At 38.8% G+C, this 19301-nt stretch overlaps 4 protein-coding genes and 1 non-coding gene across 5 annotated transcripts; 4 read left to right on the top strand and 1 right to left on the bottom strand.

Moving 5' to 3' along the window:
* Positions 1-221: 221 nt before the first annotated feature.
* Positions 222-334, bottom strand: LOC145700873 (U5 spliceosomal RNA). The gene has a single exon (XR_014134242.1). It is a non-coding gene; the product is annotated as a U5 spliceosomal RNA (small nuclear RNA).
* A 3287-nt stretch (positions 335-3621) lies between these two features.
* On the top strand, positions 3622-5378 carry LOC145698851 (uncharacterized). Its single transcript, XM_081776074.1, has 6 exons — positions 3622-3925; positions 3968-4135; positions 4254-4400; positions 4597-4835; positions 5000-5229; positions 5272-5378. Exons 1-6 carry the CDS (start codon positions 3861-3863, stop codon positions 5332-5334), a joined length of 912 nt encoding a protein of 303 aa, XP_081632200.1. The 5' UTR covers positions 3622-3860; the 3' UTR covers positions 5335-5378.
* Positions 5379-5427: 49 nt separating this feature from the next.
* On the top strand, positions 5428-6205 carry LOC145698103 (uncharacterized). The gene is made up of 4 exons (XM_081775306.1): positions 5428-5573; positions 5665-5779; positions 5832-5994; positions 6035-6205. Exons 1-4 carry the CDS (start codon positions 5429-5431, stop codon positions 6203-6205), a joined length of 594 nt encoding a protein of 197 aa, XP_081631432.1. The 5' UTR covers position 5428.
* Positions 6206-6425: 220 nt separating this feature from the next.
* Positions 6426-7675, top strand: LOC145699500 (gap junction alpha-5 protein-like). The gene is made up of 4 exons (XM_081776772.1): positions 6426-6720; positions 6848-6965; positions 7007-7183; positions 7297-7675. The coding sequence occupies exons 1-4, from the start codon at positions 6605-6607 to the stop codon at positions 7663-7665; spliced, it is 780 nt and encodes a 259-aa protein (XP_081632898.1). The 5' UTR covers positions 6426-6604; the 3' UTR covers positions 7666-7675.
* A 9713-nt stretch (positions 7676-17388) lies between these two features.
* LOC145698102 (caveolin-1-like) lies at positions 17389-18664 on the top strand. The gene is made up of 4 exons (XM_081775305.1): positions 17389-17711; positions 17785-17867; positions 17948-18034; positions 18270-18664. Exons 1-4 carry the CDS (start codon positions 17412-17414, stop codon positions 18484-18486), a joined length of 687 nt encoding a protein of 228 aa, XP_081631431.1. The 5' UTR covers positions 17389-17411; the 3' UTR covers positions 18487-18664.
* Positions 18665-19301: the final 637 nt, after the last annotated feature.

Here is a 19301-nt window from a genome sequence, read left to right as displayed (position 1 = left end):
TTTTTCTCTTTGGATGAGAAGTAAACAACTCCGTTAAGTAATTAAGATCAGATTTTTAACGATTGCTGGTTTTAATGATGTGACGAAAGCATGAAACGACATGGAGAGCCTTAAACTTGAAACGTAACCAGCCAAAATTTGAGGTCACAGTCAACGGGTCTGAAGGGGGGGGGGCTCAGGAAGGGCTGATTTTTTTGGACCGAGGTCAAAGTTCAGGTTTACTGCCTCGTGTGAGGCTTCAGAAAAATTCAAATACTCATAAGAGTGTCCCTCTCCACGGAATTCTTTAGTAAAAGGCGAAAGAATTATACGTTTTGAAGAGAGACCAGAGCTGACCCAGGGGAGATGCAAAAAAGGACAGTCTTTTCCGCCGCGATCGGCTCTTATGGTGCTTGCTTCAAATTTCGACGATTGATCGATAAACTATCTTTTGAAATCTACCACCGCTCTGAAAAAGAAGAAATCAGATAAAATACTTTCTATTAATTTTTCGTTTGTTTAAAACTTAAATAATTGATTACATCTTTTTTTTTAAATAAAAGTCTTAAAGCATGTGTCAAAAATAAATAATAGATAAAGTTACGCTAAAAGACGAGCTAAAAGCTGTCATCCAAGACCCCCGATCTAATGAAAAATCGATGGCCCCATGCTTCCACATTTCAAAACTTCAAACAAGTCTTAATAATTCAGAAGAACAAAGAAAAATTAAAACAAGTCGAAAAATATTCAATTGGCGCAGTTGGAGTCATCCTCAGTTCCAACTCTTTTGATCAATCTGTTTATTCAAACAAAAACGCACAAATTTGGCACTCAATAAAATAAAAGTTTCCCGGGAAATGAAGCAGCTGACCTCGCCCTTTCGGAACAAATAATCTTGACGGAAAACTTTTCATTCAATTTGGATTCGTAAAATAATAAAGCTTCTCTGAAGCACCGCCACTTCTATATCCAGAAGAGCACAGTAACTGTAGATTGAAATCAAGCCCTGAAACAAAATGCGACCGGAAAAATTGTCGCCTCAAGTTGACCCCAATTGTCTTTTTTGTGAGACGCGATAGTTTTGCGGTTTTATTGTATCCTGCTTGTTGGTATCCTCAAAGGAGAAAAATCTGAATGTGAGCTTTGTCCAGCTTTTTTCGCAAAGATTACCATAGAAATTTGCTGAAAGAACAAGTTCAAGGTGAGTTTGAAAGACGTAATACAGGTTTAACAGTCAGTATTTTTGATCAAATCTTCTGAAAAGAAAGAATAAGGGTGTCACTATGAGAAAAATAAATTGTCGTCTCTTATAAAATTCTGAGGAGGTATAATCGATCAGGACGATATAATCACGCTGCTGAAAAAAAAATGAGCGATTGGACATTTTTATTTGCGTCCCGCTTCTCCGAATTTAGCAAATTTGTCAAACTGCTTTTTGGCACCCGATCAGTGTGCTTATTCAGCCAGTTGAATCGTCCTCTCGCTTCTTCGGTTTTTCTTTGCTGGAAACGGGGTCAAAGGACAAACGGACCCGGTGGCTGCCTTTTCAAGTGATTCACGGGCATAACAATTATTAGGACTCTCAAGTTTTCACCTGAGCTTGACTGGTGCTTCGAAAGTGACTGTAACTGTAACCAAGCCCAGGTTTAATCTGACGAGATCGACGAAATGTGTCCAATTTGCTTTATAATCCTCCCCTGGCTGAATAAGCCAAGCTGAATAATACCCACGCCGTTTTCGACTTTCCATGACTGCGATTTTTAGGCTTGCCAAACATCGCCGGCATTCATAAAATTTGACCTTAATTTTTGCTTCCGCAGAGGGGAATTATACGACGGAAAGGCGGTCAAGAATATTGGGTAAGGAAAGAAGAAATCAGTGTTTTTTGGCGGAAGTTGGCGATTTTGCGGGCAAGATTTTGAAAGTATTTTGATAACACAGAGGACACGAGGGATTTAGTGAGGAAACTTGTCGAATTTAAAAATTGATGAAACAGTCTTCTTCATGAAATTGACAGATAAAAGCTTCGGACAATCATAGAACTCCCAAAAAAGTCCCCTCTATCAGGTATTCCCACGGTAATTGAAATTTTGAAAGACTGATTTCTCAAAATGCCAATTTTCGAAATCTTGATGAAAATGAAACTTCATATAAGATCATCCCCAAAAGGCAGAAATTTCAAAAAAATCTTGCGCCTGGCTGCGCATTCAGTTGGTGGCGCTACTCACCCCCCATCCGCGTTGCCGCGAACTACCGCAGCGCGTTTTCCTCGTAAAGCCAAAAAAGAAACCGCGATACGTCTGTTCCCGATATTTTCAATATTTTTCCCTTTTTAGTGCCTTTCAGTTTCAATTAGTGAAATTGAAGAATGCGGCAGAGACAATTATCAGACGAGAAAGTTGAGAAGAACTGAAGAAGAGAATCAAAGAATTGAAGATGTTTTTGAACGATGAAGATTTTGTCGAGTTTTCTTGCAGCCGAGACGAGTGCAAAATGCATTCTGTCGATCTTGCAGGTAAGATTTAATGATATTTTCAGAAAAAGTTTTTCTACAAAAACCTGAGTCAGGGTCTGAAAGAAGCGAAGAGGCTCTCAAAAGCGGCTTTTTAAATCTTTATTAAATCTTTTAGACTCTGACTAAGCCGAGTCAGGACTCAATCTACCTCTCTATTATTTGTGTTGTTTCCCTTGAATTCTGATTTTTCCACGCTGCTATTGATTAATCCCCTCCTCAGCAATCCCCTCCAATTTTCCGATTCAACGTCATTTCATCACGCAACTGCGATTTTTACGGTCTAGGGCGAAGCCGAGGGCCTATTCAAAGCTTCCGGAGTCAAAAGACAACTCTTTATTTTTTACACAAACTCAACTCGATTTTGTGTACTTCAAAAAAGTGGAAAGCTCTTTTGTTAAAAAATGCTTGTTTTTGAATTGCTTGATCAATTTTGAATGGAGATTATATTCGTATTAGGTTTAGCAGTTTGTTTATTGAAAATTTAAACCTTTTATTTCAATAATTCTCTTCAAAAATCCTCGACAATCTATTTCTGTTGTTAACATCGCTGACATCATCGACAATGTTGACAAAACATCGAGTTTTTCGGTCCAAAGTTGTCGAATTCGAAATTCGTTACCGGCACCATGTTTTGATCCTCCAGTTTGGTTCTTTTTGGGACTGACAATTTTGGAACCAGCGCTGACTGCATCTGATAGAACGTAACCCTTAGGGGCCCCGGGCGTGTTAGGATGAGTACGAAGGGCAATCTGCTCATTACTGATAAATTCTTAATGAACAGTTAAAATGGAGATTATTCTTATAAAGCCGATCGCGCTGTCGCCGCGGAGGGTTTAATCAATAGCTAGACAAAAAAAATATACCCAACTACCAAGTGCTCATTTTTGAAAAAAAAACCGAAAAAGCAGAGAAAAATACGAGGTTGTTTCAGGAAATCTTCACGAGCTCGAAGGGTCGATTCATATTGGAGAAGCAAGCACGCCGTACAGTAATGCAGCGTATGTGATTTCGCTCGGAAACGAGAAGATTTACTTGTGTGATTGTTCGATACAGAAGCTGCCTGTTCCCGGCTTGTATATTGTCCAAGGAACCGGTCGGGAAATAGCTTTTCCCGTAAAATTTTCTTTTCGCCGATTTTTCACTTCATTTTTTTTTCATTGAGATTGTTTTACGAGATTCGAGATTGTTTGACGATTTCAGATAGAAAAAAATTGTTATTTACCAACTCGTGAAATTAACAAAAGAGTAAAATGGTTTCTGATCGCTGAACAAAGAGCCAAGGTGGAATAGACTCTTCCGAATAGAGCTTGTGGGCCTGGACGAGTTACAGATTGTTAACTTCGAAGAGATACTGGAAAAATTCGCAATGTCTTTTCAGAAACTCGCTTCAAGAATTCATAAAGAGCATAGTTTGTCATCCCTTTCGCTTAGGTAAGAAATGATTATTTTCTCCAGCAATGAATCGTCTTTTAGTCCATCAGAGTCAACCAAATCAACCAGCCGAGTCTCGAAAATGGGCGAGACCTTTTCCCGCCTTCGTAAGCGCTGTCGACCCGCTCTTACAGACGCCTTCAGTACCTTGAGAAAACGGTCGAAGGGGATTTCTCAATCCACCGAAAATCTCGCCCGCCTCAGCCTCAGGTAATAATCCCCATCGAGCATAAATAGAACCCACCTCTTTGTGTGCGATTTTCTATTTTCGCCCCTGGGAGTACGCGGCTTTTTAATCCCTTTTTTTCTAATAATAATCTGTTTTTAGCCCATTTCGAAGGAAAAAAGGCAGCCCCATTGTGCGGAACGTGGCCGAAATACCCGCCCAAAACATGTGTCGCGCTGAAATTCTAGACGAAATTGAAAAGCTTGAAATCGAGTGTGAAGCGCTCAGGGAAATGCACGACTTATACAGGTAATCTTCTCCGCCGGCAACGGTCACGTGGTTTTTTATGTTTCCTTCTTTGACCTTTTGCAAAATCGCAGCGGCAACAATCAATAAATTTAAAAAAACACGCGCACTATGGTGCTAATTAGCTGATTACCCTTCCAAAAAACCGCTACCCAGACTTTGGAGGATAAATTAAATTTGACCTTTAATCGAATTTCAGAAATAATCCCCGTGAATCCGTGCCGCAAAGTCTGATCTCTTCCCGGGCCCAGAATGCGAAGCGTCTGGCCGAGTTGCGCTCCCGGCTTTCCGATTTGGATCAGATTTGTAAACGATCGTCGACGGGGACGATTCTCAACTCGTCAGTGGATTCCTCCATCAATCAATCGGTCTCAATCCCTGACGAATTGCTCGTTTCTGATGTGCCAAACTCGCCGATTTTGATCGCCAAGAGTCTTCGTAAGTCAGCTGATACACAAAATACTGAAATCATAGAAGACAACCTATCAAAAAAGATAACTTCTCAAGACTATCCAACAGACTTCAGTATTGTCGGTCGAAGATTGCCGATATTGCTTCAGATAAATTTTTATTCTTATTATCAAATTGAATCGTTTCTTTAGATCCAATGCCACGTACTTGCCAGGAAGACGAGCCAGAGTCTCAACCCAACAGCGGGACGTCTGAATCTGCGCGAAATTGCGAAAAAGTTGGCACGGCACCGCGAAAACCTGGCAGGACGCGATCGATGAGATCACTTCAAAGAAAGCCGATAAACAGTAGTACACAAGTGGCTCAGACTGTATCCGAGTCAGATTTGCGTCTCGAGGAGTTGCATTCTGAGCTCATACAGGTAAAACAACATTGACGTCGACGTATTGACATATTTTTGAAGGTTTTAAACATTTTCGACAAGCCATCAAGAATCGACCTTCACCAAGAAACTCTACCTGTATAAAAATATATTGAGTAACCAATAAATGCTTCAAAAGATGAAAAAAATTAGTGCGTCATTATCTTTCTCAATTAAAAATTACACAAACAGGAAGTTTATGATGCGAAATTTCCTAGCGCGGCCGACTCTGATTTATTCCAGAAGAACGTATTTTTCAAAAGGGCCAAGGAATGTTCTGCTACAGTACTTAGAGAATTACAAGAAGGCTTTGAAGCATGGCAATGAAATTATCATTATTACAGGTATTGACCTTGATCGCCAAAATCTAAATTATACTGATCAGTAAATTATTCCGCATTTCGCCGGTTTCAAAAATTTTAACATGTCCTCAAGGCTACACCGTTATGGTCATAACTGGATGCTGCTATACGATGTATCACAATGGAGTCAAAAAGGGCGACTTCCAATGGGACCGGAGACCCTACTGGAAGTACACTTTGAATGATCGGTAAATTTATCATCCTCTTCGTAAATGTGTTCGTAAACGATCATAAATTTAGATTGAGCGATTTTGACTGGACAGATCCGACAGCGAAACGGTTCGTAAAGCCAGGGATGTATCGGGAGGCGATTTTCTTTGGAAACACGACGGGCTGGAAAGATGATCTCAAGGAGTTGTTGAGGGAAATCTATCAATTTGACTACTACGATGCAAATATTCCCGTGAGGATGCCATAATTCTATTGAAATAACCATTTTTCAGCCAAAATATCTGGGAGATGCTCCTAAGGTTCTGCCTCCAGAGCATTTTACTCTTCTCCAGCAGCATATGATCGCTAGAAATGACATGGAACCATCTCAATGGCTCAAGGATCCTCTGAAAGAAGCACTATTTGAACTCGAAGGAGTCGAATACAAAGATGATCCGATTTAATCAACACTGTTTATACTACTTTTTCATAATGAATATACATAAGCAATTTATCATGGTCAATTTGCGTTCGAGGTGAATGGATTGATGGCCCTACTTTGGCGACAAAAATAATAGTGCCGAAGCCTCGATAAATCCGCTACTATCTCTAGTCTTAGCAGGCTCGATCGTTAAATCATGGCTGAAGTCCTCGTTGATAATAATTTAGCTGAAAAAACTAGAGGTCGCGCCCATCGTGGCTCATTTTTCTTTAACTTTTTCCGTTTTATTTCTGATTTTTTGAACGCGTATTTGGAGAACAGAGAAGAAGTGGCTTTGTCCTCAATTGTAGCCGACCAAACAATTACGATTACGTGAATTCACGGATCGATTAGCCAGGAAACAGAGATTTAAAGTCAAAACATGAATGATTTGAGAAAGAAAATCGAGCAAACGACCCAATTCAACTCGGTTTTTGGGCAAATTTGGAACTATACCAACTTTATCGCCAGATTATTGCCCATCAGTTTGACAAGAGAGTAAGTAATAATGAAATCATGGAAGAAAATCGCTTCTTTTTCAAAATAAAGTTTGCATTTTCGTCGAAATAAACTTCCAAAATAAAGATTTAGCAATTAAAAATTAACATAAAATAATGATTTTTAGGCTTTTTGGCGATGAAGCCCTTAATTTCGCTACACCAACGAGTGGATACACCGGAGCAAGAAATTTCTGCTTCAACAAGTTTCAGCCAATTAATTTTCAACGATTCTTTACGATGCAGGTGCGTTTAAATTTAAAAGCATTCAGTAAACTCCGGCTAAGATTCTTGCGATATCGCTTCCGCGACTTCTTTACTATGGCTACGCGATGCAATTGACTGCTAAATTGAGGGCGAAAAAGGCAGATGAAAAGTATACGAAACCGATTAAAGAAAGAGTTGTCAGAATTGACAACAGGGCAGAGACAGTTCCTTACAAAACCTCAATGATTGTTTGCAACGTAAGTGAAGAGGCTTAGATGGTCTTTACGAGTATTCATCTGGCTCAATTAAAAATCTGTCGTTTTTGATTTGCAACATAAATTAAACGCTTCAACCTTAAAGTAATTTTAAGATCATCTCGGGCATCGTTTCCGTCGTCATTGAAATGGTCTTCCTATATCTTCTTTACAAGATTCTCGACAATCAGCACAACCACGAACCAATGCCTTTCCACAAGAAAATGAGACCTCCACATGAGTATCATTGCACCGCCACACCAGAAGAAGTAAAGAGCTTCATGGACACTTACCCAGTTCCTAAAGGAGATGGCATCAAATTCACCGTTCCAAGAAGCTACGAGAAGGGCTTCATGTTCGCCTACTTGTCAATCATGACTATTGTTTCGATAGTCTTCTTTATCCTCGACGTAATCACAATCAGCCTCAAAGAAACGACGAGAAAATCGAGAACTGCAATTTCCAAAGTTCTCAGACCTACATAATTCTTTCACTTTTACTGTGTCAGCTCATAATTTAAATCAAGATCTTGCCATAAATTTGTTATAATTGCATTAGTAAGTATGTCTATAATGAGAATGAATGAGCTGACAGCTAAAACGAACAACAAGCTATATATAATAATTTTTATATTTTATAGAGCACAGTAACCAACAGGGGTCTCAAAAATAATCGGAGGAGCGAACTCGTTAATTTCTGAATGATGGTACTCTTTCACGTCAATAAGGTGGATGGCACCAACATTTTCTTCGTAATCTTGGTTTTGTTCCAGAAGAAACAATTAGTTGAAATAATAATAATTACTTTAGTTTAGTTATTGCGAAAATGTATAAAGAAGCTTGGATAGATGAAAATGACTTCTGCGGAGCAAAATCCTGACCTCAATATTTTTAGTGCTTAGTTTGTAGCGCAGAATCTAAGGAGTCGAATGGTACAATTTTTATGTGTCCAAGCCACGAAGAATGTCAAATTCTAGCGCCTAAAGTATCAGAAAAAGACAGGTCATGAAGCCCTGTATCTCCACAAATTTTCGAAAAAAGTATGGATATATGGGCATCATTCGAAAGCGCAGCTGAAACTGTGTATGGGCACCTGGTGCGCAAGAAATAATTTGAAAAAAAAATTTTGAGTGAAAATTTTTTGTCTCAAAAAATATTTTTTCGCTTGGAATTTTCTCTTGCGCAGTGGGTGCCCATACACAGTTTGAGCTGAGCTTTTCAACGATATCAAAATCTCCATATAATTCTGAAAATTTTCGGAGATACAGGGCTTCATGACCATTTTTCAAGGGGGAGCCTTTATGACGTCATATGTGATGACTCAGACCCTCAAAATTATACCATTCAAATCCTTAGGTGTTGTTCTTTCGAATGAGCATAAGCAATATAGGGGCTAGAATTTTGCTCCGCAAAAGTCATTTTCAAGTAACCTTGAAACATTGACCTAATTCAATTTTTTGTACGAAAAAACTCCCAGAGTCTGAGTCGGAATGCCAGCCAGGGAATAAAAATATGGCGTTGTCAAATAAAATTGCCGTTGAAAACAAAATTTCCTGAAATATACGATGAGATTTTTTTGTTTTGTTTCGAGGGTGATCAATTGAGAAAGATAGGTTTGTTTTAAATTACTTTTGAAAGAAAGCCGATTCTTGACCACTTGTTGTTCATCAATCTCCAGATTTCGTCCATTTTCACATTTTCAGTGTTAGAAGATAAACCTCCCAGTGTCAAAAGGCCCCCTGAAGGGAGACCAACTGCGGAAAAATAAAGTATCCATCTAAAATATTCAACGAAAACCTCCACAGTGAAAACTCAAATTTCCCCGCATCAAAATTCCGCCGCTTTTTCCCAAAATTTGCCATATTTTGAGCCTAAAATGAGCTTAAAATTCCGCTGCTTTTCACAACGTAATTTATTTCATCAGTTTTCAGGAGAAAAATCAGATATTTTACTAACTTGTTTTTTTTAGGGGTTATTTTGATATAATTCTTCGCAATCTTCCGCTAACTCCGAAAAATTTTCGTTTATTGTTCTATTTATCTATAAAAACGCGTCAAATAAGAGTTAAAATGGGTTAACGAATATACAAAGAAAAATTTCGCTGAATCTGACGACCCTTGGAAAAACACAAAATTCCGCCGCTTGTGGTGTGATTTCGGACCTAAAAAGCGGCGGAAATTTAAGTTTCTACTGCACATGATTCACATCAGATCTCAAAATAATACCCAGCTACAACGTAGACTCTACCTTGGATGAGATTTTAATGTGATCCAGCCGTTTTCAGTCAATGTCTCAACTGATCCTTTTGGATAGGGTTCATATAAACCCATTTCTCCCCCAACTACAGTCGGGCGACCATTATAGAAGGCCAATTCTCCAGATATGTGTGTTTTCCTCGTTGCAAAAATTGTTTTCGTCGTTGATCCATCGAATAACTCACAATTTTTTTCGTAATAATCGAAACAAATAATAGCTAAAATAGCTGAAAACAAGGAAGAGGGACCGAAGTTTAGTATACAAGAACAAAGTTAACCTTTTCTGCCTCGGTCAACAGTTAAAGCTGCATGTGCATTATAATAATGGTGAGTAAGTCGAACAGGTAATTCAGTGAATCGACACCCGTCCAATCGAGCTATCTGTAAGTAAAGATTAATCTCGTTTTGTAATGTTTTAATTACCCTCTGCGATGAACCAATAACATATCCTCCGAAAACGTGAATCTGATCATAAACTAACGCGGGTATAGAGTTCCATACATAACTATATAAATCTGTATAGTCCACCGGAGCGGCAAAGAAAACTTTGTTGATGTATCCATTATTACGTAAAGCATAAGAGGGTTGATCAGATTTTTGGATATACTCAGATTTAAGGTCAAGTAATGATGTAATCTGGGTTGACTGATCGAGAGAATAAATAAAGTTTTTGATTCTTGTGGCAGGATCAAACTTTAAAATGCGGATTTTCTTATTTTTGATATTTTCAACGCCATTAATTTCAACTATAGAGTCGTTTTGAAGATTACTCTCGTCATTCTTTATGAGTTTTGAATTGAGTTTGCAAAAACAAATCAATAAAACTCTAACTGTTCCTCAAAAATTTCGACAAATGAAAAATTTGACTGAAAAGAAAATTTAAATTTTCTCAACTCAGAGGCATTAAATCGCAAAGGAAAACGTTCGTCAAAATAATCAGAATCAATCCAAAGGGAGCTGTTTTTATAACATCCGAAGCTGAGGAGAGTTGTTCCATCAAAAAACTGCCACTCAAGAGTTTTGACTTCGCTTTCGAAAAATTGCTGCTGAAATTCTACTTCGAGCTCAAATGTTTCTGCTCCTCTCAAGTCAACAGTTGAAATATGCTTCAATTCTTCTAGCGCTGAAAAGAAATTATCCGGAATAATTGTTTTGTGATAAAAGCTTGGGCGAGCAAATTGTGGCTGGGACACAGCATTTTTCGCAAAGGCGGGGAAGACATCGTCGTGAAAAGCAAAAAAGGGATTGCTGGTCACGTGAATTTTCTTGTCTGCTCTTTGCTGAATGAACTCGACGTCGATTTGTTCTTTCAGTTGGGTTTAAATTGATAATACTGAAGGAACTACAAGAAATTATTTTTGACCCTTTCCAAAATCAAAGACGATTTCAAATTTCGCATCAAACACATAGTTTTGAATGAATATCTTGTCATCGCTGACGATTCCGTTTCCAAAGTATTCGCATTCATCGTTATTCATTCCAAACTCTTCTGTGTAGTAGGGGTCATACGAAGAAAACAATTTGGAGTAACAGTTAGATCTATCTTCGTATTCAACAAGGGATCCAATCCACTCGCTACCAAGAGTCAGAAACTTTCCTTCCGCCTCCAACAATACTGAATACAATGTATTTGAGAGAGTAACACTTCTCGTGACAAGAATCAAAAGCAGACGTCCTAAATCTGTCTTTTTTTGAGTTGAGTACAAATTTAATTTCATGATTTCCTTCGAAGTTTTACTTTTATCAACCCGTTTCAATGGGACAACATGGACCGGATCCAAGTCTCTTAATTCCGCAGGCAGCCCAATTTCATTTTTTCTCCATCCTTTCTCTAGTTCTTCGCTTTTTCGAATGCTATTGAGAGCAACGGTAGAGGAAAGTTTGACATAATAGTCTCCCAGTTTCACACTCATTAGATAGAAAACACCTTTGAAGCTGATAGAGGATGTTTTAGCGTTGAAATGGTTGCTTGCGATGAAGCCCTGAGCTTCTTCGAATCGGTTCAAATTATAATCTGGGGCGTAGTAAAAGCACTTTTCCGATCTTCCGGTTGGAGAACTTTTAATGGTTACAAAAGTCAACGATAAGACTTATTGAATAAATCACTGTCAATAAACTATTGACAAGAGGCTTTTGTCAGTAAGATCAAAATTTTAATTTTTAACCATTTGCAAATGGTCACTACTGGAAAGACCTTTTTTTCTTCATGCTTCCGACGAACTTCAATTTGATGGGTTCCGATAGATGAGCCAAAGTGGAAAACGAAAAATCCGCTGTAAGTTTAAAATATAGAATAAATTAACAATTTATGCTCCTACATTCCGTTAATGTTTATTCTATTTGGAATGAAAATGGCAGGCTCCCCACTTTCTTTAATTTTCATCATGTTTCCAATAGCATCGACCAAATAATGTTCCCCATTGAGAAAAGTAGCACCAGTTGTCTTTCCCGTTTTTAGTAATCAGATTTTTTGCAAAAGCTAGAATTCGAAATCCATGCAAATAACATGGGAATCTGTACCTACCAGGTACTACCAAGGTCTATCTGTAAAAACGTTCATAAGGTAAAAATGAGTTTGCAGTATCAATATCAATTTGTTGTGTCTTACCACCATAATGGGAAAGTTTAATTTCGAAGATTTTATGCTTTTCATCTTTTCGGTCGTCCCAGCGACTGGTAATTAATTGCAGGTCCCCATTAGACCTCGCTATGGTGGCGCTTGTTGTATTCCCTGGTAAATCAAAAACAGGAACCATTTTCTGGCGGAACTCCATTTTCTCACAATTGTAAAAAGGACACGGACAGCCGCCAGAGCAATATTTCTGCGTTGGGCAGACCTCTCCAGCGGAATCAGAAGATTTGGTCAATTGAAAACAAATCGACTCACAGTTTGAAATCGGGTTGGTCCTTGTTGATTCCAAAACTAGCGTTTTCGAACAGAGATGCCGACAAATTGCTTGATCGTAAAATTTTTTCTTCAGGCAACGTCGGAGATTCACTTCGTTTTCTTCTTCGGAGAAGATAAGAAGTTCTGTTTCGGGATGTTCAATTTTAGATACTGGCTCAGGAAGAATGAACTCTTCTGTTTTATGGCATCGCTTCATCAAATGCCCGCAGTAGTCCATTGTCGCGATTCTAACGCACTTTTTGTAGTTTCGATGGCAAGTCGAAGTCAAAAAAGTCGTGACTCCTCGTGACATTTGAAGAGAGTACCAGTTTGCTAAAAATTCCTGAACGGAAAAAATATGGAAAAAATTTACTTATTAGAATAATGGTTGCCCAGAAAAGAGAGCCAGTTACAACATAGGTTCGCCGCTGACGCTCCGTCGAGAATCCATGCGTTGCTATTCTCATTCCCTGATGGATTTTTTCCACGTATTTTGGCTTCTTGAAAAGCGTAGACTATCCTGGATAGTTCAACCTCATAAATTATGAGTAGTAATGTATTGCTAGATAAGTACCATTATGGTCATTGCTTATGAAAAATCAACTACCATTCCTTCAAGTCTCGTTTTTGCGTGTGTATGCCCCTTGAAGATAGAACTTTGTCTGGAAACAAGTAAACTTTTTTACTCTTTCGCTTGAGAACGCCAATGCAATGGCAATCCATGCACTACATTTTATATTTTCAAATCATACTTGCATTAATCACCTTTACTCTGGGTTGTTCAATCTCATTTGCATGCGCTTCTGTTTCTTCTTCGATAACCATGTTGAGCTATCTCTGTAGAATTCTAAAGATATAACAGACTCAAGCTCGTCTGAGCTCGTCTTTTTTACTGCTTTCTCTGACAGTTCGACAGTCTTGTCTCCGTTTTCATTCTCTTTTTTGCTTCACTTTCGATTTTGAAACGTGAGTATCTCAGGCAAAAATTATTTCGATTAATTTTTCGAAGAGATAAGTAGTTGTCATTGGATATGATATCCAGATATGATTCATCAGAACTATTTCAAGCAATGAAATTTACTAAAACAACTCAATCTGAACTTAAAAAAATTTTTTTCTTGAGTCCGACAAAGATCATTATGGAAAAATTCACATTTTTGAAAAGGAGGCTTAAAGCACTATTTCTCTTTTACAGATGATAGAAACATGACAAAAATTGACAAATTTTGCTAATCACTTAATAATCTGTTACATATTTGGACTAACGAGCGGATCATTTTTTATCTTCGCCCTTTTTTCGTCGATTTTTGATGAGAAAAAATGCACTTATGTCTGTCAAGTCGACTTTTATCAGCTTTCCCACATATCGATTTCGCTCAAAATACACTCTATGATAGTTGAGTGTCTAATCTTGTCATAACTGAAAAAAATTTATGATCTGGGGATCCTCTGAGATTTTCTAGCGCCTCAAAGTTGACTGAAACTACCAGATACGATAATTCAAGAATTTCAACTTTTGTTCTGGGCGTGCTATGATTACAATCCATAGCTTTTCTTGAAGCTAATGAATCACTGAATTGATCGAGACTATATTTTTGGAACCAGCTGGTCATTCTGACGGTTCGTCGCGGTTCAAGCCTCTAGAAGGGCCGACATCCGGCAATATGTATATCAAAATGCATATTATTTGATAACAAGTCGTTCCAACAAATTTTCGAACCAAACCACTCGGTTGGCCGACCGGTTCAAAGCGGTTAAAAGCGGTTCGCGCTGTTAATGTCCATAAAATACTTAAATATCTATACAAAAATGCCTCTTTACTCATAAGGGCTCTTTTGAACACATATTCGATCAGAACCACTTACCTAACCGCCCGGTTAAGAGTTCAAAGCGGTTCATGCTCTGAATATTCACAAACTGTAGAAAAATGGATATCAAAATGCTTCTCTACTCAAGAGAAGTCTTTGAAACAGATATACGATCCGAGCCATTTTGCTAATTGCCCGGTTCACAGCGGTTCAGAGTGGTTCACGCTCTTAATATCCACAAAATGCTGAAAGATGTATATCAAAATGCTTCTCTACTCATAAGGAGTTTTTTAACAAATATTTTAACCAACTCACGTGGTTCAATGACTGGTTCTTCGTGGTTCAAGACAATTCATCTTCAATGAACGGGAAGGCCTTTTTTCGAGTCCTGTTTATAAAAGGGGCAAAGCCCAACCGAAGGGGAGGCCAGCCTCGTTTTTTTGAATCCAGTTTAGGAAGGGGACAAGCCGACCGTCGGGTCTTGCCTTTCCTTTTGGTTGGCTTGGTCCCTTCCCAAACTTGATTAAAGAAACGTGACTAACCTCCCCTTTGGGTCGGCTTCACCCCTTCCCAAACTGGATTCAAGAAACGGGACTGGCCTCCCCGTCGGGTTGGCTTGGCCCCTTCCTTAACTGGCTTTGCCCCGTTTCTTGAATCTAGTTGAAGGCGCCAAGGTCACCTTCAAGGCTTGGTCCTTTCAGGTTTGATTCAAGAAACGGGGCTGGCCTCCCCTTTTGGCCGGCTTGGCCCCTTCCCATGCTGGATCCAAGAAACGGAGCTGGCCTGTCCTTCGGATCGGCTTGGCCCCTTCCCTGATTGGATTCAAAAACGAGACTTGCCTTTGGGTCGGCTTGGTCCCTTTTCTGACTTGATTCAAAAACGAAGCTCCCCGTTAATTGAAGATGAACCGTTTTGAACCACGACGAATCAGTCATTGAACTTATTGGATTGGTTAGAATATTTGTTAAAAAGACTGCTTATGAGTAGAGAAGCATTTTGATATACATCTTTCAGCCTTTTGACGATACTTAGAGCGTGAACCACTCTGAACCGCTGTGAACCGGGCGGTAGGCTAAGTGGTTCGGTTCGAACATCCGTTTTAAAAGACTCCTTTTGAGTAGAGAAGCATTTTGATTTACATATTTCAACATTTTGTGATATTCAGAGCGTGAACCGCGACGAACCGCCAGAATGACCAGCTGGTTCCAAAATTTCGTAGCTTTTTTAAGTTGAAAAGTGCTTAGGTGTCGACTAGGTTTTTTGGAAACTTTTAAAATTAATACTTCTTCCAGCATATTTTCTTCCAGCAAAGGGGTCCTCCGGGAGGTCCTCCGGCACAAAGTGACCGAAATTGGCCTAGAGTGGCCATATTCTGGCCGAGGAACAGTCATTCAACTAAGGAACACAAATTCGATAAAAGTGGAATTCCCGTACAATTAACACGTTTTTTTTTAACTTTCAAAATTATTTAAAAAATATTCCCAACTCTCACGGCATCGAGATATGTATCATTCGAATCGCCAGCTTCTGCTCTTTCGATTCATGTATATTTCCCTTGTGCAACTTTCAAAAAATTTTTTTGTGTCCGACCCTAATCTGAAGAAAACTGAAATCAAGGAAGGCCTATCGAACTAACCACTAGTGCGTCAATGAACTCACAAAATTGAGTTCTTGATGCTTTTAATACCAGTTCATCAGATCACATCCTTCAAATGACATCAATCAGTTGCCAAATCTAATAAAATATCTACAAATCAGAATAATCGAAAACAACACCTGTGCAGCAATAAAAAACACAACCATTCCGGGCTCATTATTTTGACATTCTGGTACTACACGCGGAGATATTTAAGTACCATCCTGTTTTAGAAAAACTATCTTTGAAAAAAGAAAGGAAAGGAGGTGTTTATGAGCGCTGATGGATAGCCTTTATTGGGAATAAATTGTGGTTTTCTTAGGTTACAAGTACTGCTCTGGAATTTATCAGGGAGATCGCAGAAGCTATAAAAACAGCGCTAAAAATAATTGAGACCCGTCAAGCCAAATTCCGAAATGATCGTCTCTTGAAGCAAAAAAGTCGTCTGAGAAGGCTGCTGATGATTCTTTCTTCTCAAATTCCTGTATCTGTCATCACCGTGTAGCCTCTCTGGGGTCTGATGCTCCTCTGGGGCCAAGTTCATGTGATGACACTCTGTCAGTTGTAATAACTCAAAGTGACACCTCTTGAATATTTTTAAAATTGACTCCCACGGTGGTCGTCGATTGACGAACATTTCTTAATTCTTAATTCCGACGTACTATTATTTTTCTTGGCATGGGGACGGAGCATGATTCGCGGAATGGAATGGGGCCCAAATTATTTGGCTTTTCTGACGCTCTTTTTCGGAAGTCGAGGCCAAGATCATTAGCCAACGATGATCAATTGGGCACTTACAGAATAGATCGAAATTCCACAGAAAGGTACTGTACGGTATAGTATCACCAGATCTTCATACAGTCCTTCCTTGGGGAAATGGAGGACACCGGTTAAGGGTTTCTATCTGAAGGACCTTTATAAGTTGACGATTATCGTGGACCCTGGTTCAGATCTTTATTTTATCGTGAGAGATGTGTGTATAACTAACCTCTTATTTGACATTTTGAAGAAACTATGAGAACCTGAATGACAAAGTCTGACATTTGCGACGCTAGGTTAATAATTTATATCATTTTATTGACAAGAATTTTGTTCAGTCATATAAGACTTTCCTAATTAGAAGTTTTTTAATCCAATCCCTTAGGTTTTATCGCAACAGTCAAGTTGTATCAGTTGAAAGCTCAAATTCTTTTGAATATTTTTTGGTAGAAAGCCAACTACGTTCAGTACTTAGACTCTAAGTCTTAGAGTCGTCGATCTGTTTATGGTTATCTAGGCTGCATTTGCCGCGATAAGAATTCTTGAGCTCTCTTGCGTCTGGTCTTTTCACCTTCATCCTTTTTCGTATACGCTCGCCCATCATAATACAGACAGCTCCTTTTAATATTTCTTTCAATATTTTTATAGTGTCATAAAAATTTACTAAAATTCTAAAAATTCAGAGAGACAAAGATTCGAAAAAATTCAGACAGCGCCAGATCGATTTAGTGGCGATTGAATTTAGAACCAGAAAAAACGTCGATCGCTGAGCAGCGTGGTCGTTGGAGGTAGGTAGGGTCGCCTAGCTCGTTAGCCCGCGAGTGTGGTAGTAAAGAAAGTCAGGTTACCCTAAGATTGAGTTAGGTACTACTCTCTGGCCTCGTTCGATGGCTTCTCTATCGGCCTCTTTCAGGAGTGACGAGACAGAGTTCAGCGACCAGAGCACCGTCGAGGCCCACGAGCAGCAGCCCCTTCTCTCCACGGGCACGCAAATCGAGAATTATCAAAACAACAAAGTAATAAAACAAAAGCAATACTCCTCAATCGCCACCAGAGAAGGGAGAAAGAGAAAGTCAAAAGCAACCATGTCGCAAGAAGCTGTCAACACGCCCGGGCTCGATCAGACGGTTCAGGATTTCAAAGCAATTGAAGATCGAGATCCAAAGAAACTCAACGACGATGTCAGAGTATGTTCATTTTCATTCTTGAAGAATTTCAGCTAAAATTTTGATAATTTTTTTTCTTCAAAAAAATTTTCAGATTAAATTCGACGAAATTATCGCTGAGCCAGAAGGTTACCACTCCTCAAAATACATCTGGCATTTGAGTAACGAAGTCTATGTGTAAGTTAATCTTACAATAGAAGACCACACATCAAACTGTTCTTGCTAGAAATTCTTTTTTCATCTGAATCTCTTTTCAGTTTCTTCAAAGATGCCTCCTACCAAGTTCTGTCCCTTATCTTTGGAATTCCACTGGCTGCTTTCTGGGGTTTAATTTTCGCCAAGGGGTCAAAAATTATTATTCATCAACTATTTTTTATAATTTTACTAGACTAATTATGATTAGGAAACTTTATTAGTTAGTCAAGTGGAAAAATTTATTTCAATAATTTGGAATTTGACATTGTTTAACGAGCTTGTTTAGCGTCAAAAAAATATCCTCTCTGATTTTTATGGCATCAGAACAAAGCGTACCAAATGATCGCTCGTATTATTGATGAATTCAAATTCTTGACCCGTTTGAAAAGCTTGCGTCGCTTGTGCTCATGTCTGGGTGTATTCTCCGCTGAAACGATCGCACAAGATCAAGATGGGCTGCATGTCTGAATTCTGGGGCATCATCCTGCAAGTCGTCTTCAATCCCTTCTTCGAGTCCTTGGGCCGCGCTTTCAGTTCAATCAACATTAAAAAACGAGTGGAACGCGTTGGCGGAGCCAAGCTCAACTACGAAGACGTGTAAACAACAACAACGACAACTGTAACTTTTCAAACAGCATACGCAACACAATTAAAACAACAACAACAACGAGTGAGATCAACAACGAAAATCCTCATCTCCTAAAACTATAAACACCAAAGTCAACCTCCTCTGTCTGAAAAAAAACCTACTCTTTTTGTTCATAAAATAACTTAAAAATATTTCGAAACCAGAAAAAAATAAAAAAAAATAAAATAAAGAAATTATCTTTACTTTCGTCAGTCGTGTCAGTTCTTGTTGATGTCATCATTTGTGAGGCTTATTTCCGTAATAGGAGAGTAGTGTTAAGCGTGGAAAAAAGAACTCTGAATTGTCGATTTATCACGGTCTAATTGCTCTTTTTTGATGGGCTTGGGGGGTCCGTTTCTGAAGACAAGGTCAATATTCAACGACAACTATTCGTTCTCCCTAGTTCTGACCTTTTTCCAGGGCTTACTTTCAATCAAGCAGGATTATTTCTTAGTTCTGAAAGTAAAACTTGCCAAGCAAGGAAAACGAGCTATTTTATCCATTCGAATAAAACGTGATTGTCAGGTGATAAAATTTAGCTGCTGCGAGTTTAATTGAGACGCAGATGAGATAAATTTATTTCGCTGAAGTTTTGATTATTACGACGTGCCGTTATAGATTTATAACCTCTCCACCCGGGCCGCGGATGTCCGTACTTTCTGAAAGGACTCAGCGCTCAGGGCTCAAGCGAATCAATCAATACGCATCTGATCTTGGTTTTATGAACTTCATAAAAATGCCAACGCTTTTATATGTCCGCACTTTTGTACATTCCTCAACTTTCTTTT

Source organism: Oikopleura dioica, chromosome 2 (genome assembly GCF_907165135.1).
Source record: "Oikopleura dioica chromosome 2, OKI2018_I68_1.0, whole genome shotgun sequence".
Lineage (NCBI taxonomy): Eukaryota > Metazoa > Chordata > Appendicularia > Copelata > Oikopleuridae > Oikopleura > Oikopleura dioica.
The sequence above is the reverse complement of the archived record's forward strand: the minus strand, read 5'-3'. Positions and strand labels throughout refer to the sequence as shown.